The sequence below is a fragment of the Brachionichthys hirsutus genome, chromosome 13, assembly GCF_040956055.1.
Source record: "Brachionichthys hirsutus isolate HB-005 chromosome 13, CSIRO-AGI_Bhir_v1, whole genome shotgun sequence".
Lineage (NCBI taxonomy): Eukaryota > Metazoa > Chordata > Actinopteri > Lophiiformes > Brachionichthyidae > Brachionichthys > Brachionichthys hirsutus.
The window spans coordinates 90,499-112,991 of NC_090909.1; the positions used below are offsets into that span (position 1 = coordinate 90,499).

At 53.3% G+C, this 22,493-nt stretch overlaps 1 protein-coding gene across 1 annotated transcript in view; it reads right to left on the reverse strand.

Moving 5' to 3' along the window:
- LOC137903284 (collagen alpha-1(XIV) chain-like) overlaps positions 1–22,493 on the reverse strand; it is a 33,679-nt gene that overhangs the window by 10,654 nt on the left and 532 nt on the right. The window contains exons 2-33 of the mRNA XM_068747428.1: positions 21,051–21,167; positions 20,334–20,477; positions 20,175–20,258; positions 18,898–19,056; positions 18,702–18,821; positions 18,013–18,177; positions 14,282–14,440; positions 13,244–13,416; positions 12,731–12,857; positions 11,774–11,919; positions 11,555–11,684; positions 10,400–10,536; positions 10,199–10,325; positions 9,982–10,121; positions 9,749–9,881; positions 9,641–9,685; positions 9,396–9,540; positions 8,234–8,361; positions 7,864–7,986; positions 7,629–7,778; positions 6,594–6,710; positions 5,364–5,513; positions 4,870–4,944; positions 4,178–4,317; positions 3,954–4,077; positions 3,257–3,400; positions 2,932–3,096; positions 2,782–2,820; positions 2,532–2,670; positions 2,199–2,341; positions 1,964–2,073; positions 1,193–1,351 (exon numbers count right to left, since the gene is read on the reverse strand). Coding sequence (XP_068603529.1) covers positions 1,193–1,351; positions 1,964–2,073; positions 2,199–2,341; positions 2,532–2,670; positions 2,782–2,820; positions 2,932–3,096; positions 3,257–3,400; positions 3,954–4,077; positions 4,178–4,317; positions 4,870–4,944; positions 5,364–5,513; positions 6,594–6,710; positions 7,629–7,778; positions 7,864–7,986; positions 8,234–8,361; positions 9,396–9,540; positions 9,641–9,685; positions 9,749–9,881; positions 9,982–10,121; positions 10,199–10,325; positions 10,400–10,536; positions 11,555–11,684; positions 11,774–11,919; positions 12,731–12,857; positions 13,244–13,416; positions 14,282–14,440; positions 18,013–18,177; positions 18,702–18,821; positions 18,898–19,056; positions 20,175–20,258; positions 20,334–20,477; positions 21,051–21,167 — 4,157 coding nt within the window. The remainder of the gene's footprint in view (positions 1–1,192; positions 1,352–1,963; positions 2,074–2,198; positions 2,342–2,531; positions 2,671–2,781; positions 2,821–2,931; positions 3,097–3,256; positions 3,401–3,953; positions 4,078–4,177; positions 4,318–4,869; positions 4,945–5,363; positions 5,514–6,593; positions 6,711–7,628; positions 7,779–7,863; positions 7,987–8,233; positions 8,362–9,395; positions 9,541–9,640; positions 9,686–9,748; positions 9,882–9,981; positions 10,122–10,198; positions 10,326–10,399; positions 10,537–11,554; positions 11,685–11,773; positions 11,920–12,730; positions 12,858–13,243; positions 13,417–14,281; positions 14,441–18,012; positions 18,178–18,701; positions 18,822–18,897; positions 19,057–20,174; positions 20,259–20,333; positions 20,478–21,050; positions 21,168–22,493) is intronic.

A 22,493-nucleotide genomic window follows, 5' to 3' on the forward strand; every position in this document is an offset into this window, starting at 1 on the left:
GACACGGCAGGGACACGGCAGGGACACGCCAGAAACACGGCAGGGACACGGCAGAGACACGGCAGGGACACGCCAGAAACACGGCAGGGACACGGCAGGGACACGGCAGGGACAGGGACACGGCAGAGACACGCCAGGGACACGGCAGAGAAACGCCAGGGACACGGCAGAGACACGGCAGGGACACGGCAGGGACACGGCAGAGACACGGCAGGGACACGGCAGAGACACGGCAGAGACACGCCAGGGACACGCCAGAGACACGGCAGGGACACGCCAGGGACAGGGACACGGCAGAGACACGCCAGGGACACGGCAGAGACACGGCAGAGACAGGGACACGGCAGAGACACGGCAGGGACACGGCAGAGACAGGGACACGCCAGAGACACGGCAGAGACACGGCAGAGACACGGCAGAGACACGGCAGAGACATCTGGCTCCTCCCGGATGACTGAGCTTCTCACCCCATCTCTAAGGGAGAGCCCCGCCCCCCCACGGAGGAAGCTCATTTCAGCCGCTTGGACCCGCGATCTCGTTCTTTCGGTCACTACCCAAAGCTCGTTACCACAGGTGAGGGTAGGAACGGAGACCGACCTGCAGGTGAGGGTAGGAACGAAGACCGACCTGCAGGTGAGGGTAGGAACGGAGACCGACCTGCAGGTGAGGGTAGGAACGAAGACCGACCGGTAAATGGAGAGCTTCTCCTTTGGGCTCAGCTCTCTCTCTCTCTCTCTCCACCTTTGGGCTCAGCTCTCTCTCTCTCTCTCTCCACCTTTGGGCTCAGCTCTCTCTCTCTCTCTCTCTTCACCATGACGGGTCGGTGCAGAGTCCGCATCACTGCAGACGCTGCACCGACCCGTCTGTCGATCTCTCGCTCCATCCTTCCCTCACTCGTGAACAAGACCCGAGGTACCTGAACTCCTCCACTAGGGGCAGGATCTCCTCCCCGGCCTGGAGAATCGGTGACGAACATGAATAGTAGAGTAGATGAAACCCTACAAGCCCCCCCCCCCCGCCTTCCTTTGACCCCTGAAGGACACGTCTGTGTCCCAGGTGGTCGGCTCGGATGCGGTGATTCTGAATCTGATCCTCCAGTGATTCACGGGCAGACACCCCCTCCCCCGAGCTGTGTGTGTGTGTGTGCGTGTGTGTGTGTGTGTGTGTGTGTGTGTGTGTGCGTGCGCTGTACCGGTGCCGAGCCCTGCCTGCTCCCTCCGGACCGGACCATCCTGCCCAGAACCTCCAGGCCGCCGACGGTGACGTTTCCCGCCGCGTCGATGCTTTTCTCAGCCACCATCTTGCAGTCGATCATCACCGTGGCGCTCGTCTTGCTGATCGCAACGTGGAGCTGTGTGAGACAAACAGCCGATCGATCAATGGCTACCTGACGATGCTACCTGGCGACGCTACCTGGCGACGCTACCTGACGACGCTACCTGACGACGCTACCTGGCGACGCTACCTGGCGACGCTACCTGGCGACGCTACCTGACGACGCTACCTGGCGACGCTACCTGACGACGCTACCTGACGACGCTACCTGACGACGCTACCTGACGACGCTACCTGACGACGCTACCTGACGACGCTACCTGACGACGCTACCTGGCGACGCTACCTGGCGATGCTACGTGGTGACGCTGACCTTATGGAAGCCGCCACCGATCGATCAATGGCTACCTGACGATGCTACCTGACGACGCTACCTGACGACGCTACCTGACGATGCTACCTGACGACGCTACCTGGCGACGCTACCTGGCGATGCTACGTGGTGACGCTGACCTTATGGAAGCCGCCACCGATCGATCAATGGCTACCTGACGATGCTACCTGACGACGCTACCTGACGACGCTACCTGACGATGCTACCTGACGACGCTACCTGGCGACGCTACCTGGCGATGCTACGTGGTGACGCTGACCTTATGGAAGCCGCCACCGATCGATCACTGATCACCTTATGGAAGCTGCCGTAGAAGAGCTTCTGGATCTCTGGTCCTTCGAAGGTGACCGTCTGGAACTCTCCTTTGAAGTCATTGTTGAAGAAGCTCAGAGTTTTTCCTCCGTCTGCAGGGAGTCACACAAACCACAAGCTGATATTATTATTGATTATGCAAGTCTCTTTGTGTACAGAAAGGACTTCCAGTGTGACCCAGTATCCCGGTCGGTCCTGCGTCTGATCGGAGACTCACTGTCCAGGACGAGTCCAACCAGCGGCTCGCTGTCCTCGTTCAGGATCTCCCACAGGCTGAAGGCCTCCTGCGGAGTGTCGGGCAGCAGCCTGAACAGCAGCGTGAGGGTGTAGTCTGAGGGCAGGCCTCCAGGGTGGATGAACCTGCACCAGGAGAGCCACCAGAGGGCGTTAGCGCAGCTTAAAGAGAAGACTTTCAGACAATGACTATGATGTCACTGTCTCTAATGATGATGTCACCCTATCTGTTAGCATACCACCAATACACACCCTTTACAAAATCTGAAAGAGATTTCCTGACAACGGTTAAGAGCGTCTAAGGTGGCGCCCCCACCTGGTTGGCTGAGAGATATAAGCATCACTGCGCAGCTGGAAACAGGGGAAGGTGTTGAAAGTGCCTGGTACCATGGAAACACCAGAGACACTGCTGTACCGGGTCTCCTCCAGCCCAAACAGCTCCATCATACGGAACCCTGACAACAGGAAACACGCTCTAGTCACTTCCTGTCGGTCTTTGGTCCCTGCTGGAAGCTTCAGATCATCACATGACCATGAGAACCAATGAAAGGGAGGAGTTTCTCTACCTGGTGTCGTGCTGTCGCTCATCAGACCCGATGGACAAGCTGCAGCCGAGACAAAGAGTGTGTGTGTGTGTGTGACGCCCCCCCTCGCAGGGGGGCGTCACACAGCACTAAACCCTCCCCCTGGAGACAACGCTTGCTTTATTGACTCACTGGCTGTGGCGGCCTCGCACACGAAGGTCACCAGCTTCTCCTCGATCTTCTCGAAGGCGTCCAGGTCGTCCACGAAAAAGACGTGTCTGTCGCTGGGTTTGCTGGCGATGCTAACCAGCTCCCCGTAGTCGGCATCGGCAAAGCCAATCGCAAACACAATGTAGCCTGAACAGGAAGTCAGACGGGGACACAAACGCCTTCAGGTGAACACGGGGGCCTTCCTGTCTCACGCCGAGAGGAGCGCTTGTTTTCAGTCTATGGATCTGGATGAAATGGACAAGGAAGGGAGGCGTGCCTCCAGCTGGTCTTTGATCTTTGAGCTCACCTTCCACCTGCAGCTCCTTGGAAACCTTGTTGACGTCGTCCTGAGATCGGCCGTCAGTCAGGACCACCAGGACTTTGGGGATCCCCCTCCTGACTCCTCCCTCGACCATGAAGATGTTTTCCTTGACATGCTGGATGGCTCGACCTGATTGGATAGAGAGACTCAATCAAATCCATCGTCACCTTCCTCATACAGGTGTGGTGAAGCTCCGCCGGTCCTCGGCGTCGCTCAGGTACCAGGTATCGGGACTTTCTGTATTTCATGTATTCATATACTCATAGTACGTACAAATGTTGGCGTTTCCATTATTTTATCTTTGATCCTACTTTCACCTCCTGGAGCGTAAAACCCGCGATAAAGAAAGGACGGCGTTCCTTCTATTCAGCGTCTGATTGGCCGAAAATAGCCCACAACAAGCGTTTCCTGTTCCAATAATCAAACGCCCTTCAGTGTGCTCCATGAGAGGATTGATTACCCTGACCAGAACCAATCTGTGTCCTGTTTGGACCCGGCAGCAGGAAGCACTGACCCATGACAGAAGCACTCTAAGACCTGGGCGGAGCTTTCAGGTATCAAGCTCCCTGATTGGTTCGAGAGACAGACACCATCTCTGTGTTAGGGTTAGGGTTAGTTAATCAATACAATAATCAATATGCTGTCATAGGCCAGCACTGGTGCCCCCCCATTCTGGACTCACCTGTCTTGGTGTTCCCTCCCTTGTAAGAGATCCCGTTGATGGCGTCCAGCAGGCGCTCCTTGTCGTCGTACGAGTTGAGCTTGAACTCAGTCCGGGCGTCGTCGCTGAACTGGACGATAGCGACCTGGACCGACAGGAACACTTTGGGTCAGGGGGCAACAGGGGCCACAGGGGCAACGGGGGCAACGGGGCAAAAAAGAGCTGATAGAGCCCTTCTGAGGTACCTGCGTGCCATCTGGACCGATCCGGTCCAGGGCTCCGGTGGCGCTGTACAGGAAGTGGACGATCTTCAGGAAGTTGTCATCCCCAATACTCCAAGAGCCATCAACCAGAAAGACCAGGTCCGCTTTGGCTGCCTTGCAGACTGGATGGAGAGGAAGAGGAAGAGGAAGAGGAAGAGGAAGAAGCGGTTTTCATCAGACAATCTTCTTCCTCCTTCATGTCGTCCCGTCAGGAGTCGCCACAGAAAATCGAGCTTCTCGTCGACTGCCTAACCCTGACCCTGATCCTGACCCTAACCCTGACCCAGCCGCTCCTGCAGCTGTTCCTGCAGCCGTTCCTGCAGCTGTTCCTGCAGCTGTTCCTGCAGCTGTTCCTGCAGCCGTTCCTGCAGCCGTTCCTGCAGCCGTTCCTGCAGCTGTTCCTGCAGCTGTTCCTGCAGCTGTTCCTGCAGCTGTTCCTGCAGCTGTTCCTGCAGCCGTTCCTGCAGCTGTTCCTGCAGCCGTTCCTGCAGCTGTTCCTGCAGCCGTTCCTGCAGCCACCCTCTGCATTTATCCGGGCTTGGGACCGGCTCAAGGGAGACACGACCGTGCAACCTCTGAGGTTGCGGTAAATAAAATAACATTGATTAACTAATTGTTAATAAAAGATCCAGAAGGCAGGAGACTCCGCCTCTCTGCTTCAAACTAGCTCGTACCTTCCTTGGCAGGAGGGATTGTGGGTAAAGCTGTAGTGGTGGGGGGCCGGGTTGGTGCTGAGGTCGGGACAGGTACTGCAAAGAAACACAGACACACATGATAACCTGCAACCAGGAGCATATCACCTCCACCTGTCACACACCCAACCTCCACCTGTCACACGCCCAACCTCCACCTGTCACACGCCCAACCTCCACCTGTCACACACCCAACCTCCACCTGTCACACGCCCAACCTCCACCTATCACACACCCAACCTCCACCTGTCACACACCCAACCTCCACCTGTCACACACCCAACCTCCACCTGTCACACACCCAACCTCCACCTGTCACACACCCAACCTCCACCTATCACACGCCCAACCTCCACCTGTCACACGCCCAACCTCCGCCTGTCACACACCCAACCTCCACCTGTCACACACCCAACCTCCACCTGTCACACACCCAACCTCCACCTGTCACACCTGTCACACAGGTACGAGCTTACGTGTCGTCTCGGTCACAGTGACTTCGGGTCCTTCGGTTCCGTCCTGCAGCTGAACAGAAACGCTGATCTGGTACTGGGTGTCGGGTTTCAGGGAGCTGAAACAGTGTCTGCTGGCTCCTCCTCTCAGCTTCACCTCCTGTTTCTGACCATCTGCAGGAGAACACCTGGCTGTTATCAAAGGCTCCTCATCCTGAAGAACACTGTGATGGTCTTTGAGCTCGTCGACTGAGACTTATTGTCGCTTTTTAGTTTTTATTGCAACCGTAAACCAGAAAAATGATTAAAAGAATATTAAACTCACCAATCGTAATCAATGTAAATACTGCTCGTCATAAATATTGACCTGGTCATCTAGTTGGACCAATGAGGGGTCTGAACACAGAGGGGTCTGAACGTAGAGGGGTCTGAACGTAGAGAGGTCTGAACATAGAGGGGTCTGAACATAGAGGGGTCTGAACATGGAGGGGTCCGAACGTAGAGGTTCCAAACGTAGAGGTTCCGAACGTAGAGGGGTCCGAACGTAGAGGGGTCTGAACATGGAGGGGTCCGAACGTAGAGGTTCCAAACGTAGAGGTTCCGAACGTAGAGGGGTCTGAACGTAGAGGGGTCTGAACGTAGAGGGGTCTGAACGTAGAGGGGTCTGAACGTAGAGGGGTCTGAACATAGAGGGGTCCAAACGTAGAGGGGTCTGAACATAGGGGGGTCTGAACGTAGAGGGGTCCGAACGTAGAGGGGTCCGAACGTAGAGGGGTCTGAACATGGAGGGGTCTGAACGTAGAGGGGTCCGAACGTAGAGGGGTCTGAACATAGGGGGGTCTGAACGTAGAGGGGTCTGAACATAGGGGGGTCTGAACATAGAGGGGTCTGAACGTAGAGGGGTCCGAACGTAGAGGGGTCCGAACGTAGAGGGGTCTGAACATAGGGGGGTCTGAACGTAGAGGGGTCTGAACATAGGGGGGTCTGAACGTAGAGGGGTCTGAACATAGGGGGGTCTGAACGTAGAGGGGTCTGAACGTAGAGGGGTCTGAACGTAGAGGGGTCCGAACGTAGAGGGGTCCGAACGTAGAGGGGTCTGAACATGGAGGGGTCTGTACATAGAGGATTGGAAAGCGCTACACCAGTGCCACCTGTGCTACGGAGGCGGGCTGAGTACCTTAACACCAATCAAGCCATCGCATCAGCCAACAGGGAATGAGCTGTGGGCGGGGCCTGAACCCAATGTTGACTCACTGAGCAGGGACTCGATGGCCACCCTGTAGGCGCTGGCGTGTCGCAGAGGCTGCCACTGGGCGCACAGACCCGTCATCCTCACCTGATAGGCGCTCATCTTCGTCACGCCCAGGTACACTGCAGACAGACAGAGACTCGGTTCAGGTTCAGGTTCAGGTTCTGGTTCTGGTTCTGGGTGGTGACATCACGTTTGCAGGTTGATAAATGTACGTGAATAACACAGATCAACTTTCCTCCGCAGCGACGTTCATCGTCCTCAGAGCTCTGCTTCAGGCGCTGCTCTGTGGAGGCGGGATGTAAGCTGCCCACCCAATCAGAAGACAGGACTACTACTGGTGTACTCTATACTAGCGCTCCATTTGCTTAGCATATTAGAATTATAATCATTTAGAAGTCATAATTACAGCTTCAACATTTTGGGCGAGTTTGTGAAAGCCAGCTGTGACTGTCAAGAGGAGGCGGGGCAGCGGGAGGCGGGGCAGTGGGAGGCGGGGCAGCGGTAACGCTTTGAGTCGATCCATAGGGCATAGGTTAGGGCAGTGCTTCTCAATTATTTTCTGTTACGACCCCCCCGAGGAAGGAAAAAACATTTCGCTTAAATTAAATAACATTAATAAACGTCATATTTCCTAGTCTTGGCGTTCGACTGACCTTCCTTTGTTTTATCATCTCCGTCTCTCCGTTAAATATTCGCTGTCTCTTGAGGGTTTGTTTACAACCGCTCTTCTTCTGCAAAAAACAACATAGAGCTAATACTCCCTGCGTGCACTCTGACAATCAGGGCGCCACTGCCAACTACTGGAGCGGATGTGCAATTACACTTTAATCTCGTACGGCAAAAAAATCTGTTCTCCACGGTCACAGGCGGCCTGACATCGCCCCACTATTTGAGAACCGTTTGAGAACCACTGGGTTAGGGTTAGGGTGAGCAGCTCTTCCAGCTCTCAGGCCTCGTACGGGACGATCGGGATCCAGGCCTCTGCTTTGTGTTCTGCCGGGACCCGTCAACCCAATCGAACATCAGGACGGACTTACGGGTCCTGGCTCTCCCTGAAAGGGCCTCGCTGGACCCGGTGCTGTAGGAGGCGATGACCTTGACACTGTACTCCGTCCCACTCAGCAGGTTGACGATCAACATGGTGTTCACGTCCTCCCCCACGAAGGTCTCCAGAGCTGGTCCAGGAGCTGCAGGGGGGCAATTGAGGTTCCAGTTGGAATGAATGGCAAATCCAGGTTCATCTCGTGGACACAATTTGTGAGTGTTTCTCACCAGACACGGGCTGGTACACAACCCTGTAGCCCAATATGGGTGAAGGCGGGACGTCCCAGCTGATCCGGAAGCGGTTGTACCATCCCTCCGACACTCGCAGGTTCTCCGGTCCCGACAGAGGAACTGAGGAGCAAGGACAGAAGGGGGTCAGAGGAGGAAAACCACAGCTCCAGCATGGACCAATGACAAGAAGAGAAGAGCCATGAAGTCAGACGCTCAAAAACACCCGTCCCTCAGAGGCCTCATCGCCGTGACGACAGTCAGGACAGCTGAGGCTGGGGGTCTTTGAGGACTTGACAACAAACGTTGATCACTACCTGTTTACAGCGCCCCCACGTGGCCACGAAGCAGCAAGGCAGGAAGGACTTACGTGTTCGTCCCACTTGGGCGGACGCCGGGCCGTCTCCGTCGGGGTAAACAGGAGTGATGGCGACTTTGTATTCCGTGTCCGACAGCAGAGGCTGCAGGACCAGGCTGTTCTGACCCGCGGGCACCGTCCTCTGCAAGATCAGGGTTAGGGTTAGGGTTCAGGTGAAGAACCAGGCACAGACTCAAGGAAGTCATGGACCAATCACAGGCCAGTCTGAGCCTCAGCCCTTCATGCCCACATTTAGGACGACTGTCCCCACCGTCGGTCCCACTGCTGTGTCACGCAGAAGCTGGAGCCGTGAAACTGGTCCTGATACCATCAGTAGCGGATTCATGCGATCCAAAACCACCTTCCCCAGGAACAGATCTGATTGGACTGTGGTGGCGTCGCTCGCCGGTTCTTCCTCCAGGAAGCTACAGCGTAGCGTTACAGCGCTACGGCGTTACAGCGCTACAGCGCTACAGCGTTACAGCGCTACAGCGCTACAGCGTTACAGCGCTACAGCGTTACAGAGTCAGAGCGTTCGTTACAGCGCTATGCCGTTACAGTGCTACGGCGTTACAGCGCTACGGAGTTACAGCGTTGCAGCGTTACAGCGCTACAGAGTCAGAGCGTTCGTTACAGCGCTATGCCGTTACAGTGCTACGGCGTTACAGCGCTACGGAGTTACAGCGTTACAGCGTTACAGCGCTACGGAGTCAGAGCGTTCGTTACAGCGCTACGGCGTTACAGCGCTACAGCGTTACAGCGCTACAGCGTTACAGCGCTACAGAGTCAGAGCGTTCGTTACAGCGCTATGCCGTTACAGTGCTACGGCGTTACAGCGCTACGGAGTTACAGCGTTACAGCGCTACGCCGTTACAATACACGCTACTGTGTACTGTACTTGTACTGTAATACACGCTACTGTACTTTTACTGTAATACACTCTACTGTGTACTGTGTACTTGTACTGTAATACACGCTACTGTACTTGTACTGTAATACACTCTACTGTGTACTGTGTACTTGTACTGTAATACACGCTACTGTACTTGTACTGTAATACACTCTACTGTGTACTGTGTACTTGTACTGTAATACACGCTACTGTACTTGTACTGTAATACACTCTACTGTGTACTGTACTTGTACTGTAATACACGCTACTGTGTACTTGTACTGTACCTGTACTGCTCTCTCTGCCTTGCTGCCGTAGCTCAGCCGGTAATGCTCCACCTCAGCGACGGGGGCCGGCTGCCAGGACACCTGCAGACTGAAGGTGGTCTCCTCACCGATCCACATCCCCCGCAGGCCAAAGCGAGGCGCTGCAGGATCACAGGATGGAATCAGCAGACATGAAGGTCCTGACCCCCACAAGGGGGGCGGGGGGTCAGAAGGCCCGGCGGGCGATGACCGTAGCTTTACCTTCTGCGGTGGTGGTTGTCGTAGCGATGGTGGTCGTTATCGCGGCTGCAAGACAGGTGCGGATATTAAAGCAGCCGGGCCCCCCCCCCCCCCGGACCCACCACGTACCGGTGGTCTCCACGAGGATCAGCTGGTCGCTCTCCACCTCGCCGCCGTACACGGCGCTCAGGAGGACTTGGTATTCAGCAGCAGCTCTCAGGCCCGTCAGCAGGTAGCTGCTCACGGCGCCGCTCACCAGAACCTGAAACGGAGCGGTGGGGGTGGGGGGGGGGCCCGTTGTAGAGGGACACCATCAAAGGAACCGGGACACCGTGTCATCCTTCTGGGTCAGACCCACTCGCCTCCTCGCTGTCTCCCCAGTCGGCCGGCGTCCAGGTGAGTCGGTACAGAACCACGTCAGAGGCGGGGTGTTGCCATGACACCCTGAAGCCGTCTGTGGAGACGTCGCTGCTCCTCAGGTCCAGGGGGTCCGGAACCGGCGCTGAACGAACACCAGGGGGACGAAAAGCCACCGATGAGCTGGTTCTGGAGCGGGTCCGGATGAAGACGCTCTCCTACCTGTGATGAAGCTGTCGGTCACGGGATCGGCCTGCCCTTCATCGTACACGGCGAATACTCCGACGGTGTACTCCGTCAGGGAGGTGAGGTTCCCGAGCCACCAGCTGCTCACGGCTCCGACATCCACCTGCAGACGTGTCCGGCGTGAGGCCATCTTAACGCAGTGGTTTGTCATTGGCCGGAGCCCCCAGGTCCTCTCACCTCATTGGTCTGGACGCCGTCGGTCTCCACGTACATGATGCGGTGGCCTTTGACCCCGGAGCTGGACGCCCAGGACAGACGAGCAGAGCTGTGGTCCACGTGGGACAGCAGCAGGCCGGACGCCGGGCTCAGCGGTACTGAGAGGAGAGTACAGTCACACAGTAGCATGTACTACAGTACAAGTACAGTACACAGTAGCATGTATTACAGTACAAGTACAGTCACACAGTAGCATGTACTACAGTACAAGTACAGTACACAGTAGCATGTATTACAGTACAAGTACAGTCACACAGTAGCATGTACTACAGTACAAGTACAGTACACAGTAGCATGTATTACAGTACAAGCACAGTCAAACAGTAGCATGTATTACAGTACAAGTACAGTCACACAGTAGCATGTACTACAGTACAAGTACAGTCAAACAGTAGCATGTATTACAGTACAAGTACAGTACACAGTAGCATGTATTACAGTACAAGCACAGTCAAACAGTAGCATGTATTACAGTACAAGTACAGTCACACAGTAGCATGTACTACAGTACAAGTACAGTCAAACAGTAGCATGTATTACAGTACAAGTACAGTACACAGTAGCATGTATTACAGTACAAGTACAGTCACACAGTAGCATGTATTACAGTACAAGTACAGTACACAGTAGCATGTAGTACAGTACAAGTACAGTAAACAGTAGCATGTATTACAGTACAAGTACAGTCACACAGTAGCATGTACTACAGTACAAGTACAGTACACAGTAGCATGTATTACAGTACAAGTACAGTACACAGTAGCATGTACTACAGTACAGGTACAGTCACACAGTAGCATGTATTACAGTACAAGTACAGTCACACAGTAGCATGTATTACAGTACAAGTACAGTCACACAGTAGCATGTGTAGGCTCCAGAACTCTTCAAATGAGAGTCCAATAGACCCGGCGCCGTGCAGGGTTCTGACCGTCCCGGTAGAGCCACGGAGCGCCAAGCAGACAAATTCAGCACCGCCCGTTTCCCTCCATGCAGATCTCTAGAACCAAGAGTTATGCAGACAGCGCCCCCGTGTGGAAAAGCGCCGTTTCTTTACGTGTGAGTAAATCCGGTGGCGGCGGCGAGTCCAGAGGATGTGAGCGTTACGTGACTCACATGTATTCTGCTGGCTGGTCATGGGGTCGCTGGCCTCCTCGCCGTACATGGCGTACACCGTCACCGTGTACTCTGTGGAGGGAGTCAACCCCTCCAGCGCCACCTCATGGACGGAGTCCTCCACCTTCACCTGCATGCACGCACAGACAGTCAGTCCCTCATCCCTCCATCACCGTCAGCCATCACCCGGCTAAAGCAAGAGTAACGGCGCCCCCCCACCTCCTTGGCGTCTGCGGGGTCTCCGTGGGTCAGAGGAGCGTACAGGATCATGTACCCGGAGGACCCGGCGGCGGCCTTCCAGTGGACCCTCATGGAGCTGTGAGTGATGTCGGACAGCTCCAGGTCGTTGACCACGGGCAGGGCCCCTGCAGGAGGAACAGAGGCGTTACAGGTAGGGGGGCAAAAGGAAGGGGCAATCCTCTCCACGCTCCCCAAACAAACCGCCCTGCAGCGTGACGAGAGCTTCGCCATGGCGACGCATCAGGAAGTGATTTTAGGAGTTAGGATGGTTCCTGAAAATCAATGCAGGCAGACTTTAGATCTGTAAAAAGCTCATTTTCGGCTGCCGGGGGGGGGGGGGGGGGGGGGGGATGCCTCTGACATCACTCCAGTGAGAATAAATGATGCTAGCTAGTTAGCACAGTTCTTTTTATTGTGATGTTCTCTCTTCACACACGAGGTGGGGGGGGCTTTAAACGGCAGATCAATGAGACCTTATTGGGTTTAAGGTGCCTTGAAGTTTTGCATCTGCAACACGACACCCTAACATTGATCAGTAGTCGGTGTCATTTGTTGGCTCAGGAGCCTTAATGGAACACCTGAGTGTTCTTCATGGGAGCCTTAATGGAACACCTGCGTGTTCTTCATGGGAGCCTTAATGGAACACCTGAGTGTTCTTCATGGGAGCCTTAATGGAACACCTGAGTGTTCTTCATGGGAGCCTTAATGGAACACCTGAGTGTTCTTCATGGGAGCCTTAATGGAACACCTGAGTGTTCTTCATGGCCCACATTCTGTGTCTTCTTCTGTCAAATGGGCGTCGGTAACAGATGCTGCTCAGTTCCTGCAGTCTGGAAGAAGCTCCACCCAGAAACACCTGAGCTGCTGCCGTTATTCTGAAAAGCTTTTCAATTTCTCCATGAGAGACGGTCAAAGGTAAAAAGCGTTTAAACTCACAGGTGGTGGCGCTTCCTCGCAGGGCCTCGCTGGCATGGCTCCGGTAGATCGCAAAAACCGCCACCTGGTACTCCGTCATGGAGTTCAGGTAGTTCAGCTCCACGCTGTTCTCCGTCCCCTGGACCACCTGGAAGACAGATGAGTCTCAGCCTGGGTGCTGAACCAGGCTGAGACTCAAACCCTAACCCTGGTTTATGCATTGCATGGAAAGGGAGGAGCCTAAGACCCCTCAACAGCATGGCGTGGATCTATCTCCACGGTAACCTGCGCTGCACACCGAGCCCGTATATAAACAGCAACCCTCCGCTGACACGGTGAAGCTAAGCTGAAATGCTACCACTACCCCCTGCTGGGCTAGCGCTAGGGTCAGAACTGCAGGGAGCCCTTACTCGATAAGGACGAACACAACATTGGACACCCCTGCTCTAATTGGACAAATCCAATTAGCATCTGCTCGTTAGGCAGAATAAGAAGGACAGGGCGGCTGCTCAGACGTCTTGTTTAGGACGTTACCTTTTCCTCTGGCTGTCCTCCGCTGGCTGGGTAGTACACCACCCGGTACTTCTCCACCTGGCCCGGTGCGTGGGCCCACGCCACCTGGAAACTGCGAGCCGTGATCTCAGACGTGATCAGATCTGTAGGTGGCGCCATGGAGGTGGGAGGGGGAGCAGGACCTCCTCCTCCTCCTGGAGAAAAGGCAAAGAAAGGAAAGTACAGCACATGCTGGATCAGATAAAAGAATGTATGGTGTTTGATGAATTAAGTTTGTCTTCCTTAGAAAGCTTTCCTACTCTTAATTATACCATCAGTGGAGTAATCACACTACTTCCTGTGGGAGCGTCGATGTTCAATTACTGAAAATCAATTCTTCAAATAGCTACTGCTTGATATCTACAAAACGCGGCTAGCTGCAACTAGCATACATGTGTGTGATCCAGTTATGAACTTTCTGAACTTAATACATTGTAGCTTTATAGCTAATTGTGCTAAAGGTTTATGCTTGAGAATGCGTAGCACGAAAGTAAATCTTACTGTTAAATGTAATATGAGTGTAATTATGATAAATATAAAATAAATACAAGCAATGCGTTGCTTTAATCAGATAATATGCTAATCTCTCAGCAAACCTAGCTAGATGAAGGGCATTGTTGTCGCCAGTAACAGAATCTTTGTTTGTTTGTTTGTCTATTGTTGAAATGTTTTCAACATATTATGATCATTTTGATTTGACCAGAAGAAGAAGAACCCTCAGATTTTGGTGATTCTTACAGTCCCTCCTTTTCAGCTCTGTTTAGAGCAGGAGGTTGTGCCACAGGGAGACTCGAGGTCTACCTGAGGGGAGCTTCACAGCAGAAGGTGCGAGGCTTGGAGGCTCAAGCTACACACTGACAGCTAAAGATGTTTTCCTTTAGCATTCCAAAGAATGTTATTTTCCATAATTGAGGACTAAAATGTTTCCCCTATTGTTAAACCGGGAATGTGAGACTGCAGCAGGAGCGCCTGGATCAGGACCAGGACACGTGGCCAGGTAAACCGGTTCTAGCGTGCGACCTGGCTGCTTGTCCAGCGCCTCCATCCGGTCACACATGTTCCTGGTGAGGTCATCGACGATGTCGCTCATCAGGTTGAATTCCGCCACGTTGTAGACGTGAGTTTCCTCGGGAGGCGAGCCGATGGCCTTCAGCTCCTTCTCATCAGCGTTCTTCACACCTGGGATGAGGAGGAGGAGGAGGAGGAGCACCGGGAGGAGTAAGCAGGAGGTGGTTGCCTAAAATCTTTCATCAATACCAAAGAATGAATGAATTTGTTGAAATGGGAGGAAACAAAGAACAAAAGAATCTTTAGGACAGGAAAGGAAAATGGCTTCCAGGGAATCCTGAGAAACGACTGATGAACGATTGTGTTCAAGAAGAGTGTGTGCGCTGTGTGTTATTGTGTGTTGGATGTTGTGTGTTGGGCGTTGTGTGTTGCTGTGTGTTGGACGTTGTATGTGTTGCTGTGTGTTGTGTGTTGGGCGTTGTGTGTTATTGTGTGTTGTGTGTTGTACGTTGTGTGTTGCTGTGTGTTGTTGTGTGTTGGGCGTTGTGTGTTGCTGTGTGTTGGACGTTGTGTGTTGGAAGTTGTGTGTTGCTGTGTGTTGTTGTGTGTTGGACGTTGTGTGTTGGAAGTTGTGTGTTGCTGTGTGTTGTTGTGTGTTGGACGTTGTGTGTTGCTGTGTGTTGTGTGTTGGATGTTGTGTGTTGCTGTGTGTTGTTGTGTGGTACGTTGTGTGTTGCTGTATGTTGTTGTGTGTTGGACGTTGTGTGTTGTTGTGTGTTGCTGTGTGTTGCTGTGTGTTGTACGTTGTGTGTTGTTGTGTGTTGGGCTTTGTGTGTTGCTGTGTGTTGTTGTGTTGTACGTTGTGTGTTGCTGTGTGTTGTTGTGTGTTGGACGTTGTGTGTTGCTGTGTGTTGTTGTGTTGTACATTGTGTGTTGCTGTGTGTTGTTGTGTGTTGGACGTTGTGTGTTGCTGTGTGTTGTTGTGTGTTGGACGTTGTGTGTTGTTGTGTGTTGCTGTGTGTTGGACGTTGTGTGTTGCTGTGTGTTGTTGTGTTGGACGTTGTGTGTTGCTGTGTGTTGTTGCGTGTTGGGCGTTGTGTGTTGCTGTGTGTTGGACGTTGTGTGTTGTCGTGTGTTGTTGTGTGTTGGACGTTGTGTGTTATTGTGTGTTGTGTGTTGGATGTTGTGTGTTGTTGTGTTGTACATTGTGTGTTGCTGTGTGTTGTTGTGTGTTGGGCGTTGTGTGTTGCTGTGTGTTGGACGTTGTGTGTTGGAAGTTGTGTGTTGCTGTGTGTTGTTGTGTGTTGGACGTTGTGTGTTGGAAGTTGTGTGTTGCTGTGTGTTGTTGTGTGTTGGACGTTGTGTGTTGCTGTGTGTTGTGTGTTGGACGTTGTGTGTTGCTGTGTGTTGTTGTGTGTTGGACGTTGTGTGTTGGAAGTTGTGTGTTGCTGTGTGTTGTTGTGTGTTGGACGTTGTGTGTTGGAAGTTGTGTGTTGCTGTGTGTCGTTGTGTGTTAGACGTTGTGTGTTGCTGTGTGTTGTGTGTTGGACGTTGTGTGTTGCTGTGTGTTGTTGTGTGTTGTACGTTGTGTGTTGCTGTATGTTGTTGTGTGTTGGACATTGTGTGTTGTTGTGTGTTGCTGTGTGTTGCTGTGTGTTGTACGTTGTGTGTTGTTGTGTGTTGGGCGTTGTGTGTTGCTGTGTGTTGTTGTGTTGTACGTTGTGTGTTGCTGTGTGTTGTTGTGTGTTGGACGTTGTGTGTTGCTGTGTGTTGTGTGTTGGACGTTGTGTGTTGTTGTGTGTTGTACGTTGTGTGTTGCTGTATGTTGTTGTGTGTTGGACGTTGTGTGTTGTTGTGTGTTGCTGTGTGTTGCTGTGTGTTGTACGTTGTGTGTTGTTGTGTGTTGGGCATTGTGTGTTGCTGTGTGTTGTTGTGTTGGCCGTTGTGTGTTGCTGTGTGTTGTTGTGTGTTGGACGTTGTGTGTTGGAAGTTGTGTGTTGCTGTGTGTTGTTGTGTGTTGGACGTTGTGTGTTGCTGTGTGTTGTGTGTTGGACGTTGTGTGTTGCTGTGTGTTGTTGTGTGTTGGACGTTGTGTGTTGGAAGTTGTGTGTTGCTGTGTGTTGTTGTGTGTTGGACGTTGTGTGTTGGAAGTTGTGTGTTGCTGTGTGTCGTTGTGTGTTAGACGTTGTGTGTTGCTGTGTGTTGTGTGTTGGACGTTGTGTGTTGCTGTGTGTTGTTGTGTGTTGTACGTTGTGTGTTGCTGTATGTTGTTGTGTGTTGGACATTGTGTGTTGTTGTGTGTTGCTGTGTGTTGCTGTGTGTTGTACGTTGTGTGTTGTTGTGTGTTGGGCGTTGTGTGTTGCTGTGTGTTGTTGTGTTGTACGTTGTGTGTTGCTGTGTGTTGTTGTGTGTTGGACGTTGTGTGTTGCTGTGTGTTGTGTGTTGGACGTTGTGTGTTGTTGTGTGTTGTACGTTGTGTGTTGCTGTATGTTGTTGTGTGTTGGACGTTGTGTGTTGTTGTGTGTTGCTGTGTGTTGCTGTGTGTTGTACGTTGTGTGTTGTTGTGTGTTGGGCATTGTGTGTTGCTGTGTGTTGTTGTGTTGGCCGTTGTGTGTTGCTGTGTGTTGTTGTGTGTTGGACGTTGTGTGTTGTTGTGTGTTGCTGTGTGTTGGACGTGGTGTGTTGCTGTGTGTTGTTGTGTGTTGGACGTTGTGTGTTGTTGTGTGTTGCTGTGTGTTGTACGTTGTGTGTTGCTGTGTGTTGTTGTGTGTTGGGCGTTGTGTGTTGCTGTGTGTTGTTGTGTGTTGCTGTGTGTTGGGCGTTGTGTGTTGCTGTGTGTTGTTGTGTGTTGCTGTGTGTTGGGCGTTGTGTGTTGTACGTTGTGTGTTGTTGTGTGTTGCTGTGTGTTGTACGTTGTGTGTTGTTGTGTGTTGCTGTGTGTTGTACGTTGTGTGTTGTTGTGTGTTGCTGTGTGTTGTTGTGTGTTGTACGTTGTGTGTTGCTGTGTGTTGTTGTGTGTTGGACGTTGTGTGTTGCTGTGTGTTGTTGTGTGTTGGACGTTGTGTGTTGCTGTGTGTTGTCATGTGTTGGACGTTGTGTGTTGCTGTGTGTTGTTGTGTGTTGGACGTTGTGTGTTGTTGTGTGTTGCTGTGTGTTGTACGTTGTGTGTTGCTGTGTGTTGTTGTGTGTTGGACGTTGTGTGTTGTTGTGTGTTGTTGTGTGTTGGCCGTTGTGTGTTGCTGTGTGTTGTTGTGTGTTGGACGTTGTGTGTTGCTGTGTGTTGTTGTGTGTTGGACGTTGTGTGTTGCTGTGTGTTGTCATGTGTTGGACGTTGTGTGTTGCTGTGTGTTGTTGTGTGTTGGACGTTGTGTGTTGTTGTGTGTTGCTGTGTGTTGTACGTTGTGTGTTGCTGTGTGTTGTTGTGTGTTGGACGTTGTGTGTTGTTGTGTGTTGTTGTGTGTTGGCCGTTGTGTGTTGCTGTGTGTTGTTGTGTGTTGGCCGTTGTGTGTTGCTGTGTGTTGTTGTGTGTTGGCCGTTGTGTGTTGCTGTGTGTTGTTGTGTGTTGCTGTGTGTTGGGCGTTGTGTGTTGTTGTGTGTTGCTGTGTGTTGGGCGTTGTGTGTTGTACGTTGTGTGTTGTTGTGTGTTGCTGTGTGTTGTACGTTGTGTGTTGTTGTGTGTTGCTGTGTGTTGTTGTGCGTTGGCCGTTGTGTGTTGCTGTGTGTTGTCGTGTGTGTCTGCATACCAATGGCAAACAGCTCTATCCCAGCATCCTTCAGGCTCTGAGCAGGAAGTATGACATCATCCTGTGACTTCCCATCAGTGATGAAGACTCCGATCTTGGGAACGCCGGGTCTGGATCCAGACTCCAGCTTGAAGCTGTTCTCCTGGATGAAGGTCAGAGCCAGACCTGGAAGGACACGAAGACGCCTCATGATGCAACAACATCTACGTCTGACCCAAAACGCTCTTCAGCTGATGAAGAGGAAATAATTAGTGTTAATAATTTAAGAAATAAAAGGTCCGCTGATTGTGACTCTTTGAATTTGATATGAATGCTCTTGTATTCCGTCTCTAGGTTGAGCTCATGTTGTCTGTCCTCGTCTCGTGTCCCGTCATGTCGGTACATTTAGGTGTCTGTCCTCGTCTCGTGTCCCGTTCTGTCGGTGCCTCCAGGTGTCTGTCCTCGTCTCGTGTCCCGTCCTGTCGGTACATTTAGGTGTCTGTCCTCGTCTCGTGTCCCGTCCTGTCGGTACATTTAGGTGTCTGTCCTCGTCTCGTGTCCCGTCCTGTCGGTACATTTAGGTGTCTGTCCTCGTCTCGTGTCCCGTCATGTCGGTACATTTAGGTGTCTGTCCTCGTCTCGTGTCCCGTCCTGTGGGTGCCTTCAGGCCCGTCTAGTGGACACTAGACGACCCCCCCAGCGGCTCGGACCCGTCAGCGTGTTTCCTCCTTTGTAGGGCAGGTTCCTGGCGGCGTCCATCACGGCCTCTTTGGTGGTGTGAGCGTTGAGGTGCCACTCAATCCTGGGGTCTCCGCTGTACTGAGCCAGACCTGGAAGACCAGGAAGAACCTGAGGTCCAGTCCCCTCGCTGAGCCGGCTGTCGTCCTCGCAGCAAAACATTCTCACCAATCCGGATCTTGTCAAACTCCACAAAGAAGGCGGCGATGACGTTTTCCAGGAACGCCCTGACCAGCCTGAAGTTGACCCGGCCGATGCTCCAGGACCCGTCCACCAGGATCACAACGTCGGCGCCGGATGTCGACTTGCAGAAAAACTTCTCCTCACCTGCAGACAAACACAAAGCATCTAAAGATTTAGCCTCTGATGGCCCCAAAGTTCTGATCCAGTTCAGCAGCATCTGATGAAACCCTGGAGGAGCTACCGCTTACATGGGCCCAAAGTTCTGATCCAGTTCAGCAGCATCTGATGAAACCTTGGAGGAGCTACCGCTTACAGGGCCCCAAAGTTCTGATCCAGTTCAGCAGCATCTGATGAAACCCTGGAGGAGCTACCGCTTACAGGGGCCCAAAGTTCTGATCCAGTTCAGCAGCATCTGATGAAACCCTGGAGGAGCTACCGCTTACAGGGGCCCAAAGTTCTGATCCAGTTCAGCAGCATCTGATGAAACCCTTGGTGAAACGAAACCTGGATCTCAGAACAAGTTCTGAGATCCAGGTTTCGTCTGCCGCCCTGCTTCGGCGCCGCTGATCCTCGGCGTGAATAAGAGAATGTCTTTCAGGTTGCAGCATGTCTAACATCTCAGAGGACGTGCGTGTCCTCGGAGGCGAGGAAGTCCTTCATTCAGCGGCAACGATGACTGCATCGCTGCCGACAAGTCTCTACGGCGTTGGGATCTAACCGTCCAGGGGGTTGGTCAGAGCCCAGAGACTCGAGGTGGTTGGTCAGAGCTCAGAGACTCGAGGCGGTTTGTCAGAGCTCAGAGACTCGAGGTGGTTGGTCAGAGCCCAGAGACTCGAGGTGGTTGGTCAGAGCCCAGAGACTCAAGGCGGTTGGTCAGAGCCCAGAGACTCGAGGCGGTTGGTCAGAGCTCAGAGACTCGAGGCGGTTTGTCAGAGCTCAGAGACTCGAGGTGGTTGGTCAGAGCCCAGAGACTCGAGGTGGTTGGTCAGAGCCCAGAGACTCGAGGTGGTTGGTCAGAGCTCAGAGACTCGAGGTGGTTGGTCAGAGCCCAGAGACTCGAGGTGGTTGGTCAGAGCCGAGACTCGAGGTGGTTGGTCAGAGCCCAGAGACTCGAGGTGGTTGGTCAGAGCTCAGAGACTCGAGGTGGTTGGTCAGAGCCCAGAGACTCGAGGTGGTTGGGACATTTTTCTTTCTGAACTTGTTCCAGAGGAAAGAATTCCTCCGCTCTGGTTGAAAGTCGGAAACGCTTCCTGCTTTCGTACCTTCTGAAATCTCGTGGTACTCGTCCCTGACGCCGCTGGCTTGGGTCCTCTGGGACTCGACCATGTCCACGTCTGATTGTTGAACTGAGGAGGACAGCAGCTCAGTGATGGACGTCTCGGGAGCCCCGTTCCAGCGTCCCCAGGGACACTTGGTCTTACCTTCATGTCTGGCCTGAAGGGCTTCGCTCTGCTGGCCCCCGCTGACCGCCAGGATCTTGAACCTGTACTCCTTAGTCGGGTCGTAGTTGTCAATCAGCAGCTTGGCCTCCTGCTTGGACACCTGAGCCTCCATCTCCTGTCCACCTGGTCCAACAAAGACTCATTACAGGGACGGAGAAGCTACCGATCGATCAATGAAGCCCCGTTCAGAGGTCGATTAAAGGAGACGGGGACTCGTAAGTTCAGCTCAGACATCCCAAAATAACACCTTTAGCCTCTATGCTAACAGCACCAATCACATGGACTACAAGCAACTGGGGGCGGACCCTCCTGCGAGCGCTGAGCTCCTCCCCCTCCATCGGTTCTGTGCTGGCGGCCGATGATCTGGAAGAGATCCAGGTAACAATGGAGCTTCAAAATGTCCCTCAATTATTGACCAATGACGGGACAAGCTAAGAGAGGAAGGGTGGGGCCTCCACCTCGACACCGAATTCCATCCAGACCGGCTCCGTACAGGTGCTTTGAAGCTCTCTCTCCAGCATGCAGGTGAGAACCACATGAAGGTTGAGCTGTTCTCCCCCAGGTGAAGAGCTCTGACCCGCTGATCTCTGAGCATTTCTAGAATATTTGTCCCAACATCGTGCTAACTTCTGAGTACTGTCTCCGGTCGTTTGGCATCAGCACAAGATTCAACAGCCAGGAAGGGCGGGGCCTTACCTGGCAGTGAGGTGTAAACCACCTTGTAGCCCTCAAACTCTCCTTTCGGCTCTTTCCACGACACGTGCAGCTTGGTGGGGCTCAGGACTTTGGCGCGAAATCGCCGTGGCGATGAGACTATAGCGAGAGGGTAGAAAATAAATGATTTGTATCACCAAAGTTCAGAAGAGAGACCCTGTAGATGTCCTGATCCAGATCAAAGATCCCTGCCTCACACACACACATCATAGCTTAGCATTAGCTACTCCGAGCTCCTCCCCCTATCTCTAAGGGAGCCCCCCTGAGGCGGACCTTGTCCTTTCGGTCCTGACCCAGAGTTCATTGGCGAGTAGAAACGTAGCTTGACCGGTAAACCGAGAGCTGCTGCACCGTCCGTCCGTCCGTCTCACGCTGCTTCCGTCCCTCACACCTGAACTCCCCCACCCACAGACTCCTCCCCTCGGATTTGGAGGTTCTGATCCTCATCCCACTGGCTTCACACCTGGCTGCAAACCGCCCCCCAGGCTGGAGGACGCCAGCAGGACCGTCGTTGCGTAGTGGACCTACGAGGAGATTAGGGGCGTGGCTCCGTCTGGTGCTTCGTTACAACATGAAATACAGGTAATAGAAGTAAACAACACCAAACCTGCGGTTCCCAAACCGGCCCCCCTCCAGCCCCTGGCTGCACCCACGAGTCCTGTCCATAAAGATTATGAACAGAACCGGTGATAAAGGGTCCAACGTGCACCTGGAACAGGTGTGACTTACTGCCAGCAACGTGAACCGAGCTCTGAGCCATCATACAGGGACCGGACCCTGTAGTCCCGACGCACCCCCCCCCCCCCACACACAAGACACTACGAGGGACGTGGTCAAACGTTTTCTCCATATCAACAAAACACATGTGGACCGGTCGGGCGAACCCTGGAGCATCCGATGGAGGATGTCGAGCTGGACCAGTGTTTCTCCTGCATCCGACGTTCTACCGTCGGTCTAACCGTCCTCTGCAGCACCCTGGACTGGACTGACTCAATGTCCCGTCTCTTCCGGGACGTTCTACCGTCAGTCTAACCGTCCTCTGCAGCACCCTGGACTGGACTGACTCAATGTCCCGTCTCTTCCGGGACGTTCTACCGTCGGTCTAACCGTCCTCTGCAGCACCCTGGACTGGACTGACTCAATGTCCCGTCTCTTCCGGGACGTTCTACCGTCGGTCTAACCGTCCTCTGCAGCACCCTGGACTGGACTGACTCAATGTCCCGTCTCTTCCGGGACGTTCTACCGTCGGTCTAACCGTCCTCTGCAGCACCCTGGACTGGACTGACTCAATGTCCCGTCTAGGATCTGAGAGAAGTTCTCCGGGAGGCAGAACTACACGTCCCCTCGGCATCGGACCTGGAGTGCTGCTGTTGTTGCGTCATCAGCAGGTGGGCGCAGGTGGGCGCAGGCCTCGGGCCTCCGAGG